Source organism: Typha angustifolia, chromosome 7, assembly GCF_048772165.1.
Source record: "Typha angustifolia cultivar Huaian chromosome 7, ASM4877216v1, whole genome shotgun sequence".
Taxonomy (NCBI): domain Eukaryota; kingdom Viridiplantae; phylum Streptophyta; class Magnoliopsida; order Poales; family Typhaceae; genus Typha; species Typha angustifolia.
Genome location: NC_133245.1, coordinates 590,238 through 602,993, shown reverse-complemented (window position 1 = coordinate 602,993; position 12,756 = coordinate 590,238). Strand labels below are relative to the sequence as shown.

Sequence of the window (12,756 nt, the reverse complement as noted above, 5' to 3'; positions counted from 1 at the left end):
TGTATATATCTTCATCCCCAAGGACAAAGATTATGTGTTTCTGTTTATTGACGCAAGTGATTACATGGATACAAACTATCAGCAACTAAAAATATCATCTATCTAGGTTCCATATCAGTAATGGTAACATTATTTGCAGATACTAATCTAGACTTTCTCTTTTGCCTGGAGGACTGCTTTGTTTTACTGCAGTTACCATCTTCATTTGCTGTACTATTCTCAGTGGTAGTGCTGCCTTGAACCAGAAATGCAGGAGAGGAAGGTATAGGCAGGTTCATTGAGTAACTGCTGAGCATGAGAAGCACTGTTGACATCGTAGGTCTCTTTTTTGGGTCGTCCTGGACACAAAGTAACCCTATGTGGATGCATCTCATGGCTTCATTTTTGTGGTATCTCCCACCTAGACGTTGATCCATTGTTTGTAATGGCCTCCCTTTGATCCAATTCTTCCATATCTATTTTAAGAAAGCGAGAAATATACTCATAAATATCAACTATTGGAATTGGACACCAACTCAATATTAATGGTGTTAGAGATTGCAAGTGCTTACATAGCTCAAGATGTTTGCGGCATGGCCTGATCCATGAAACTCTGTAACTCGTCGACCAGTTATAATTTCTAGAACCAAAACTCCAAAGCTAAATACATCTGATTTAGTTGACATATGTCCATACATAACATACTCCGGCGCCATGTATCCACTGCGCAACATCATGTAAGAGTCAAGTCACAGGATATAATATGCAATATTTTTGAAGAAAAGCAAAATATCAGTACTAAAATTGTACAAAAGTTTTCACAAATTAATTGCAAAATGAGTTTATTGAGCAAAATTTTCTTGAAAAGCTTTCTGTCACCCTACCAATGTTCTAATGAAAAAAAATGCTATAACCAGTGGTAGAGACTCAGAAAGAGTTGATAATTTTTACTAGTTATTACTTATTAGGATACAGTGAGCATTTTATCTAGGTAAGGATACAAAAAGAAAGGTACATTTCACATTACTTTGTCCCAGCAATTCGACTAGCAACTCCTCTTGTTTTCTCCATGTCAATGAGCTTTGCAAGACCAAAATCTGAGATTTTAGGATTCATGAATTGATCTAACAAAATGTTGCCTGTTTTAAGATCCCGATGAATAATCTTGAGCCGAGACTCTTCATGAAGGTAGAGAAGCCCTCTAGCAATTCCTTCAATAATCTTGTAGCGCCTTCCCCAGTTTAATTGTCCACATTTGTTGGGATCTATTTGATCAGAAATTCAAACTCAAGCCACTGAATCCAACATAATGATCAATAAAGAAGAACTACTTTTCTTCATCTAAGAAGAAAAGTAGGAAACCATGACCTACTTGTAAATAAAACAAGGTTTTTTTTTAAAAAAAAAAAAAAAAATCTTCTCATTCTATTTGATTTTAGGCAAAGAAGCATTCAGGACATACTGAATAAAAACTTGTCGAGGCTTTGATGTGGAAGAAACTCATAGATTAGCAACTTCTCATTCTCCTCCAAGCAGAAACCCAAAAGCCTTACGAGATTTTTATGTTGAATTCTAGTAACAGTGACAACCTCATTTCTCAGTTCTATTAATCCTTGCCTTGAATTAATTGAAAGCCGCTTAACAGCTATTTCTTGTCCACCAGGAAGTATTCCCTATGGCAAATTTAGGATAGTATTAGAAGAATAGCTTGTTCAAGTGAATACTTTCTACTACAACATTCATTAGAAGTCAGAGTCTACAGACTCTACACTAATTATTACCTTATAAACCCATCCAAATCCACCTTCTCCAAGCTTATTTCTGTTCGCAAAGTTGTCAGTAGCGACTTTAATTGTATCCAAATTAAATAGCAGAGATTCTTCATTTCTTTTCTCCACATCTGCAGCATCTGCAGCACAACAAAAACATCTTAGAATCAAAACAATATTTGTATTTAATGTATTAATTCTGCATGCTCATAACTGATGCACATTTTACATTCTAACTACTCACCAGGAGCAGGAACTCTCCTCCTCCTCATATAAAGAAAACACGCTGAGAGAAGCATCAGAGCACCAACTGGAACTATGACAACAAGAGCAAGTATCTTCCTTTTGTCCCTGCTTCCTGAACCCCAGAAGAGAATTAAAGCATTTGAGTGAGACTTGCCATTTGATGAAGATTTGAATTGTGAAAAGAATATTCATAGATTCTCATACAAGCACTTCTGCAGACACAGAATCATATATATGTTTTTAGATTATATGCAGAAATGAGAGATAACTGGAGGAATTGAAGAGAAACAGAGCGTGAAGTCACGGCTGCAGACAAAGAAGATGATTTAAGTAATCCATAATATCTGTGAACTACAAATTCAGGAAACCATCAGAGATATGGATATCTTCTTATTGATGGTATCTTTTTCTAAATTTTTAATCAAGGCAACCTCTTGAAAGTTCTCTTGGGGACAAGAAACATGTACTGAATGTGCATCCAAGTTAAAACAAGATAATAACTTATAGATTCGTTCTGTGTTATTTAGAAGATGATCAATAAAGTGATCTATTGTTCTACCTGTCTTATCACATGTTCCAACATTCTAGCCATGCTTTTTGTATGCCCAGTTTCTCATGATTTAGAATTGAGAATTACAGATGATATGATACATGTATCAGCCTTCTTCTGATACATTGATTGACAAATTGACAACTTTTAGTCAATGATTCTAAAATTTCAGTCCACTTCAAGATTAAGATCTAAAAGGAGAGTACTCTGAGACTCACCACCGTCCTTTCTCGTTGCAGGTGTGGTGCCAGAATCGCCCACTGGCTCTGATTTTGGTGAGAGTGCAGATGTTGATGGCGGTGGTGACAACAACAGCGGCTCCGCCAAGGACTCATCATAGTAAGTGTAGATCTCAAACCGAAGATAGCAACTGTAAGCTAACACTGCCCCTCCTTGCTTTCCCCAACAGCACTGTAACATTTGTGTCAGAGATAAATGCAAACATTGGTAGCATTCCTCCCCTGTGAGGTCCCTTGTGCACTGCACCAACCCATACAACTTTACAGAGCTCGTGTAATTTGCCTTTTCGACTGCAAACATCCGATCGGAGTTATACGCAGCCTTCTGCGTGAGATCACCCATTAACGCCATATACAATCCTTCAAAACTCTCCGGTTTTGAGATATCTCCGACATTGTAGAGTATCCGTCTAAATGCAGTGTCGTCGACGGAGGAGAAGTTGACGGAAGAGTAACGTACAAGGCATTTATCGTACCATATCGCGGCAGTTTTTCCCACTGGGCAGCGGCTGATAATGCCGTCGACGGCGGTGGACAGGTAGGATTTGCACTGGGAGGGGAAGACATCGCCGCGGCAGAGGGCGAGGCCAAAGACTTGGTCAGGTGGTTGGCCTTCGGGTATGATGGAGAAGCCGGAGGGGGAGGCGACGGAAGGGAGCTTAGTGAGCAGGCGGTGGAGGTTGGATTGGTATGTGCTGTTGGTGGAGAAGTTGGAGTCCTTTGAGGAGCAAACAAGCCATACAAAGGGGTCGTCTGCGATGACAGTGTGGAAAGTGATGAGAAGAAGGGAGAGGAAGAGAAGCAACTGGATGTTGGGGAGGACAAGGAAGGGATTAGAGATCATAATGGAAGATGTTTGGAGTTAATGGAGAAGGGGTGTAGTAGAAGGAGGAGGAGGGAACATAGACTATGAGAAGTCTTCCGGATTGGAAATGGGAGTTTAGTTCCAATTTGCTCTTTTGAAAGCTACGGTCTACGAAGGTCGAGAACAAGGAGTTAAACTTGACGGAGAAGTTAAGCTGGGAAACTAGAAGAAAAACTAGATCACAGATCAACTACCAATCCTCTACATAATGTAAATATTTGCATCTCTCGCAATTTCCTTCGCTAACCAATCAAAAACTTGTACCCATCTTCCATTCAAAATGTCCACTGCATTGGACTTGCATGAATTTGACCGCGACTGCAACTTTTTCCTGCTTTCGTGGAGGCTTCTAAATCGAGTAAAATCTCCACGAAGCTAATGCGAAAAAGATCAACATTAATGTAGGCCATAGACAGACAGCAATTCCAGGTAATTACCAAATTGAAACCAGCTTCAAGATCTTAACGCTTAAACTAAGATTGAGAAAATTAGCAATTCTAATGACCAAAGAGAAAAGCAGTACATAAGATGATAAATGAACCTCTTCAGCTGATATTTTCAGCTATACACAAAATTCACTAGGTTGAAATTTAATTTACAAGCTCCAGAACAAAAGATAAGCACATTGATCTTCTTGAGGACATCACAAGGATTGAGCATGGATCAGATAATGTATTAGACAAAGATAATTCATGAGTACAAATATCATATTGATAATATTTTGACATTTTCATTCACACAAATCAAGTTTACAGTGCAAACAATGAAAGATTTTAGCAGCAGAAATGAACTACATATATATACAAGGTATGAGGGGTACTAACGAAAGCAGACATTGCAATTACAGTGGATTCAGCTTCCAAGTTGATCAAGTAGAACGCAATTGAACTCGTTGTTCGTTACTTCCAGTTTCTCAACCTTTGCAACAAAATCAAGTAGAAGAGGGCTGAAGCTCCTAGCGGGGCCGTAGAAATGTGGGAAATAGTTGGAACCATCAACTGTTTCATAAACTAATCCCTCCCCAAGCTGTAAAGATTGTGACAGGAAATACAAACTCTCAAAATTTAGTGTATATAGTGAATATTACACTGATACTGGAAGAAAATAAGTGACTAGATGCTGCATAATTGATACAAGTATAGGACGATGCACTAATCATGCATGAATCATTCTTTTGCTTCCCAAGCAGATGGAATTCATAATTTCCTTTTCCAATGAAAAGATAGTGAAAAATGAGAAGCAACTCTACAGATGAACAGAAAGTAAAAAAAAATAATATCTAGTAATAATAGTCTGACAAAAAAGAATAGGAGAATACTGCTCCTTAAATTAATCCTCAGCAATCTAATTTTAGCTAATCTGATGGGACCATAATAAAAATTTGGGTGGGGAGGCAGTTATCTTAGGAGATATATTTATAATCAATTGCTAGTCTCCAATTCCTCTTCGTGGCAAGAACTCTGGATGTATTCAATTTTCGAGCAATAAAAACATACGATCTACATGAAAAAGAAAATATATCAAGAAAGAGAAATTTTGAAGCCTAATATAATGATTGTCCTACATGATGACAACAACATGCTCTCTTAATGGTCTCGAAAAATAGAATACAATAGATGTGAATGGAGAATATTGCATGATTAATGGACATCTGAAGAATATCCAGATCCGCAGAATATCCCATCAAAAAACTTTATAAATGTAGTGAGTCTTAAAACATGCAAGTCCATAACTATTGCCACACTGAAGCATTGATCTGTGGACAAGAAAAATCTAGACCTATAAGCTCATTTGGTAGTGAAATGACCCACAGATTACTGGAGCAAATATCCATCAAGTGTCTAGATGTATATAGTGAAACGTGGGCAGTCAGATTATAGACATATAACAACGGTTGCAGAATCTGCCTCATCAGTTTTCACCTTTCCATAGAAGAGATCAACTTCAGTTTCAAAGAGCCCAAATCAATGACAACTCAAAAGATGAGAGTTTTATTAATGGCAATTCACATTTATCACTACACAGCATCCAATTCAGTACTCCAATCTTATAATAATAAATTGCTTTCCTTCATCCAATAATCTGGAACAGTGGCAAATAAAGCTAGTGCTGTTACTGAGGAATATACTGTCAATTGATCCATTCATATAGCTGATTCTTTTTTTTTTTTTTCCATTGAGAAAATCTTATACTACCTGATGATGTGTTGTTTTTATCATTTTCATGATGCAGATCCTGTCCAACAAGAACAACTAGACTGGGGAATACGATACAAGATTATCGAAAGAATTGGTCGAGCAGTTCTTTATCTTCATGAAGATTCACGACTAAGGATCATTCATCGAGATCTAAAAGCAAGCAATATCTTGCTAGATGAAAACATGAATCCTAAAGTTTCAGACTTTGGTCTTGCAAAGCTCTCTGACTTAGATAAATACCACGGATGCACCAATCGAATAGCTGGTACACGGTAAACGCAAGCCCAGCTGACAAACTTTGAATCTTTATATCTACTTTTCCTTTCTGTAATACTAGTCAATAGTCTGGAATCTAAAAGTAATTAATTCTCACATCTTGCCTTCTCCTTTTTGAAAGTGGATACATTGCACCAGAATATGCTCGAAGTGGCCTCTTTTCAACGAGTTCAGATGTGTTTAGTTATGGTGTATTAATTTTAGAGATTGTGACTGGCAGAAGGAACAATGGTTTCCAAGAATCCGAGCTTGCAGCGGACCTTCTAAGCTATGTAAGCACTCATCCTCCATTATAGGTTGATCATTTATGATCCAATACAGTTCAATGATGCAATCCCTTAAATGAGAGCTTTCATTTTTCATTTTCTTAAAAAGGTATGGCATCATTGGAATGAAGGAACGCCACTATTGGTTGTGGATCAAAGTCTAGGTGGTCGGTATCAAGAACAAGAAGTGTTGAGCTGCATTCAAGTTGGGCTGCTATGTGTTCAGGAGGACCCAGCAAAGAGACCTACTATGGCAGCACTCATTCTCATGCTCAGTAGTAGCGAAGCCATTCGTTTGAAGCCATCAGTGCCTGGTTACTTGAAGTGGACATACAAAAATGGCGAGATCAATGTGACCGAGGGGGGCGAACTGCGAGAGCAGTCTAATAAGAGCAGATTAATCATCAGACCATTCTCTGCAAATAATGTCTCAATCAGTGAAATGGAACCGCGATAATTTTGGCTCATCAAAGTTTGGTTGATGTGTTAACAATCATAACATAAAGGACTTGATTATCTCAAGTAAAAGGAAGGACACAAGTAAAATCTTGTCTGTCAAATAATACATACTTTTTTCTCTCCTTTTCTTAGTCAATATGTGTGTATATATCTTCATCCCCAAGGACAAAGATTATGTGTTTCTGTTTATTGACGCAAGTGATTACATGGATACAAACTATCAGCAACTAAAAATATCATCTATCTAGGTTCCATATCAGTAATGGTAACATTATTTGCAGATACTAATCTAGACTTTCTCTTTTGCCTGGAGGACTGCTTTGTTTTACTGCAGTTACCATCTTCATTTGCTGTACTATTCTCAGTGGTAGTGCTGCCTTGAACCAGAAATGCAGGAGAGGAAGGTATAGGCAGGTTCATTGAGTAACTGCTGAGCATGAGAAGCACTGTTGACATCGTAGGTCTCTTTTTTGGGTCGTCCTGGACACAAAGTAACCCTATGTGGATGCATCTCATGGCTTCATTTTTGTGGTATCTCCCACCTAGACGTTGATCCATTGTTTGTAATGGCCTCCCTTTGATCCAATTCTTCCATATCTATTTTAAGAAAGCGAGAAATATACTCATAAATATCAACTATTGGAATTGGACACCAACTCAATATTAATGGTGTTAGAGATTGCAAGTGCTTACATAGCTCAAGATGTTTGCGGCATGGCCTGATCCATGAAACTCTGTAACTCGTCGACCAGTTATAATTTCTAGAACCAAAACTCCAAAGCTAAATACATCTGATTTAGTTGACATATGTCCATACATAACATACTCCGGCGCCATGTATCCACTGCGCAACATCATGTAAGAGTCAAGTCACAGGATATAATATGCAATATTTTTGAAGAAAAGCAAAATATCAGTACTAAAATTGTACAAAAGTTTTCACAAATTAATTGCAAAATGAGTTTATTGAGCAAAATTTTCTTGAAAAGCTTTCTGTCACCCTACCAATGTTCTAATGAAAAAAAATGCTATAACCAGTGGTAGAGACTCAGAAAGAGTTGATAATTTTTACTAGTTATTACTTATTAGGATACAGTGAGCATTTTATCTAGGTAAGGATACAAAAAGAAAGGTACATTTCACATTACTTTGTCCCAGCAATTCGACTAGCAACTCCTCTTGTTTTCTCCATGTCAATGAGCTTTGCAAGACCAAAATCTGAGATTTTAGGATTCATGAATTGATCTAACAAAATGTTGCCTGTTTTAAGATCCCGATGAATAATCTTGAGCCGAGACTCTTCATGAAGGTAGAGAAGCCCTCTAGCAATTCCTTCAATAATCTTGTAGCGCCTTCCCCAGTTTAATTGTCCACATTTGTTGGGATCTATTTGATCAGAAATTCAAACTCAAGCCACTGAATCCAACATAATGATCAATAAAGAAGAACTACTTTTCTTCATCTAAGAAGAAAAGTAGGAAACCATGACCTACTTGTAAATAAAACAAGGTTTTTTTTTAAAAAAAAAAAAAAAAATCTTCTCATTCTATTTGATTTTAGGCAAAGAAGCATTCAGGACATACTGAATAAAAACTTGTCGAGGCTTTGATGTGGAAGAAACTCATAGATTAGCAACTTCTCATTCTCCTCCAAGCAGAAACCCAAAAGCCTTACGAGATTTTTATGTTGAATTCTAGTAACAGTGACAACCTCATTTCTCAGTTCTATTAATCCTTGCCTTGAATTAATTGAAAGCCGCTTAACAGCTATTTCTTGTCCACCAGGAAGTATTCCCTATGGCAAATTTAGGATAGTATTAGAAGAATAGCTTGTTCAAGTGAATACTTTCTACTACAACATTCATTAGAAGTCAGAGTCTACAGACTCTACACTAATTATTACCTTATAAACCCATCCAAATCCACCTTCTCCAAGCTTATTTCTGTTCGCAAAGTTGTCAGTAGCGACTTTAATTGTATCCAAATTAAATAGCAGAGATTCTTCATTTCTTTTCTCCACATCTGCAGCATCTGCAGCACAACAAAAACATCTTAGAATCAAAACAATATTTGTATTTAATGTATTAATTCTGCATGCTCATAACTGATGCACATTTTACATTCTAACTACTCACCAGGAGCAGGAACTCTCCTCCTCCTCATATAAAGAAAACACGCTGAGAGAAGCATCAGAGCACCAACTGGAACTATGACAACAAGAGCAAGTATCTTCCTTTTGTCCCTGCTTCCTGAACCCCAGAAGAGAATTAAAGCATTTGAGTGAGACTTGCCATTTGATGAAGATTTGAATTGTGAAAAGAATATTCATAGATTCTCATACAAGCACTTCTGCAGACACAGAATCATATATATGTTTTTAGATTATATGCAGAAATGAGAGATAACTGGAGGAATTGAAGAGAAACAGAGCGTGAAGTCACGGCTGCAGACAAAGAAGATGATTTAAGTAATCCATAATATCTGTGAACTACAAATTCAGGAAACCATCAGAGATATGGATATCTTCTTATTGATGGTATCTTTTTCTAAATTTTTAATCAAGGCAACCTCTTGAAAGTTCTCTTGGGGACAAGAAACATGTACTGAATGTGCATCCAAGTTAAAACAAGATAATAACTTATAGATTCGTTCTGTGTTATTTAGAAGATGATCAATAAAGTGATCTATTGTTCTACCTGTCTTATCACATGTTCCAACATTCTAGCCATGCTTTTTGTATGCCCAGTTTCTCATGATTTAGAATTGAGAATTACAGATGATATGATACATGTATCAGCCTTCTTCTGATACATTGATTGACAAATTGACAACTTTTAGTCAATGATTCTAAAATTTCAGTCCACTTCAAGATTAAGATCTAAAAGGAGAGTACTCTGAGACTCACCACCGTCCTTTCTCGTTGCAGGTGTGGTGCCAGAATCGCCCACTGGCTCTGATTTTGGTGAGAGTGCAGATGTTGATGGCGGTGGTGACAACAACAGCGGCTCCGCCAAGGACTCATCATAGTAAGTGTAGATCTCAAACCGAAGATAGCAACTGTAAGCTAACACTGCCCCTCCTTGCTTTCCCCAACAGCACTGTAACATTTGTGTCAGAGATAAATGCAAACATTGGTAGCATTCCTCCCCTGTGAGGTCCCTTGTGCACTGCACCAACCCATACAACTTTACAGAGCTCGTGTAATTTGCCTTTTCGACTGCAAACATCCGATCGGAGTTATACGCAGCCTTCTGCGTGAGATCACCCATTAACGCCATATACAATCCTTCAAAACTCTCCGGTTTTGAGATATCTCCGACATTGTAGAGTATCCGTCTAAATGCAGTGTCGTCGACGGAGGAGAAGTTGACGGAAGAGTAACGTACAAGGCATTTATCGTACCATATCGCGGCAGTTTTTCCCACTGGGCAGCGGCTGATAATGCCGTCGACGGCGGTGGACAGGTAGGATTTGCACTGGGAGGGGAAGACATCGCCGCGGCAGAGGGCGAGGCCAAAGACTTGGTCAGGTGGTTGGCCTTCGGGTATGATGGAGAAGCCGGAGGGGGAGGCGACGGAAGGGAGCTTAGTGAGCAGGCGGTGGAGGTTGGATTGGTATGTGCTGTTGGTGGAGAAGTTGGAGTCCTTTGAGGAGCAAACAAGCCATACAAAGGGGTCGTCTGCGATGACAGTGTGGAAAGTGATGAGAAGAAGGGAGAGGAAGAGAAGCAACTGGATGTTGGGGAGGACAAGGAAGGGATTAGAGATCATAATGGAAGATGTTTGGAGTTAATGGAGAAGGGGTGTAGTAGAAGGAGGAGGAGGGAACATAGACTATGAGAAGTCTTCCGGATTGGAAATGGGAGTTTAGTTCCAATTTGCTCTTTTGAAAGCTACGGTCTACGAAGGTCGAGAACAAGGAGTTAAACTTGACGGAGAAGTTAAGCTGGGAAACTAGAAGAAAAACTAGATCACAGATCAACTACCAATCCTCTACATAATGTAAATATTTGCATCTCTCGCAATTTCCTTCGCTAACCAATCAAAAACTTGTACCCATCTTCCATTCAAAATGTCCACTGCATTGGACTTGCATGAATTTGACCGCGACTGCAACTTTTTCCTGCTTTCGTGGAGGCTTCTAAATCGAGTAAAATCTCCACGAAGCTAATGCGAAAAAGATCAACATTAATGTAGGCCATAGACAGACAGCAATTCCAGGTAATTACCAAATTGAAACCAGCTTCAAGATCTTAACGCTTAAACTAAGATTGAGAAAATTAGCAATTCTAATGACCAAAGAGAAAAGCAGTACATAAGATGATAAATGAACCTCTTCAGCTGATATTTTCAGCTATACACAAAATTCACTAGGTTGAAATTTAATTTACAAGCTCCAGAACAAAAGATAAGCACATTGATCTTCTTGAGGACATCACAAGGATTGAGCATGGATCAGATAATGTATTAGACAAAGATAATTCATGAGTACAAATATCATATTGATAATATTTTGACATTTTCATTCACACAAATCAAGTTTACAGTGCAAACAATGAAAGATTTTAGCAGCAGAAATGAACTACATATATATACAAGGTATGAGGGGTACTAACGAAAGCAGACATTGCAATTACAGTGGATTCAGCTTCCAAGTTGATCAAGTAGAACGCAATTGAACTCGTTGTTCGTTACTTCCAGTTTCTCAACCTTTGCAACAAAATCAAGTAGAAGAGGGCTGAAGCTCCTAGCGGGGCCGTAGAAATGTGGGAAATAGTTGGAACCATCAACTGTTTCATAAACTAATCCCTCCCCAAGCTGTAAAGATTGTGACAGGAAATACAAACTCTCAAAATTTAGTGTATATAGTGAATATTACACTGATACTGGAAGAAAATAAGTGACTAGATGCTGCATAATTGATACAAGTATAGGACGATGCACTAATCATGCATGAATCATTCTTTTGCTTCCCAAGCAGATGGAATTCATAATTTCCTTTTCCAATGAAAAGATAGTGAAAAATGAGAAGCAACTCTACAGATGAACAGAAAGTAAAAAAAAATAATATCTAGTAATAATAGTCTGACAAAAAAGAATAGGAGAATACTGCTCCTTAAATTAATCCTCAGCAATCTAATTTTAGCTAATCTGATGGGACCATAATAAAAATTTGGGTGGGGAGGCAGTTATCTTAGGAGATATATTTATAATCAATTGCTAGTCTCCAATTCCTCTTCGTGGCAAGAACTCTGGATGTATTCAATTTTCGAGCAATAAAAACATACGATCTACATGAAAAAGAAAATATATCAAGAAAGAGAAATTTTGAAGCCTAATATAATGATTGTCCTACATGATGACAACAACATGCTCTCTTAATGGTCTCGAAAAATAGAATACAATAGATGTGAATGGAGAATATTGCATGATTAATGGACATCTGAAGAATATCCAGATCCGCAGAATATCCCATCAAAAAACTTTATAAATGTAGTGAGTCTTAAAACATGCAAGTCCATAACTATTGCCACACTGAAGCATTGATCTGTGGACAAGAAAAATCTAGACCTATAAGCTCATTTGGTAGTGAAATGACCCACAGATTACTGGAGCAAATATCCATCAAGTGTCTAGATGTATATAGTGAAACGTGGGCAGTCAGATTATAGACATATAACAACGGTTGCAGAATCTGCCTCATCAGTTTTCACCTTTCCATAGAAGAGATCAACTTCAGTTTCAAAGAGCCCAAATCAATGACAACTCAAAAGATGAGAGTTTTATTAATGGCAATTCACATTTATCACTACACAGCATCCAATTCAGTACTCCAATCTTATAATAATAAATTGCTTTCCTTCATCCAATAATCTGGAACAGTGGCAAATAAAGCTAGTGCTGTTACTGA

General features: G+C 37.9%; 2 protein-coding genes across 2 annotated transcripts; one reads left to right on the top strand and one right to left on the bottom strand.

Annotated features, from left to right (window-relative positions):
* Positions 1-87: 87 nt before the first annotated feature.
* Positions 88-12,642, bottom strand: LOC140762062 (uncharacterized). Its single transcript, XM_073099667.1, has 16 exons — positions 9,752-12,642; positions 8,982-9,095; positions 8,750-8,877; positions 8,431-8,641; positions 7,996-8,233; positions 7,541-7,691; positions 7,091-7,444; positions 4,552-4,674; positions 3,913-4,023; positions 2,763-3,639; positions 1,993-2,106; positions 1,761-1,888; positions 1,442-1,652; positions 1,007-1,244; positions 552-702; positions 88-455 (listed from the first exon to the last, which is right to left on the bottom strand). The coding sequence occupies exons 1-16, from the start codon at positions 10,614-10,616 to the stop codon at positions 99-101; spliced, it is 4,371 nt and encodes a 1,456-aa protein (XP_072955768.1). The 5' UTR covers positions 10,617-12,642; the 3' UTR covers positions 88-98.
* LOC140762460 (cysteine-rich receptor-like protein kinase 34) lies at positions 5,835-7,090 on the top strand. Its single transcript, XM_073100269.1, has 3 exons — positions 5,835-6,118; positions 6,244-6,394; positions 6,498-7,090. The coding sequence occupies exons 1-3, from the start codon at positions 5,847-5,849 to the stop codon at positions 6,843-6,845; spliced, it is 771 nt and encodes a 256-aa protein (XP_072956370.1). The 5' UTR covers positions 5,835-5,846; the 3' UTR covers positions 6,846-7,090.
* Positions 12,643-12,756: the final 114 nt, after the last annotated feature.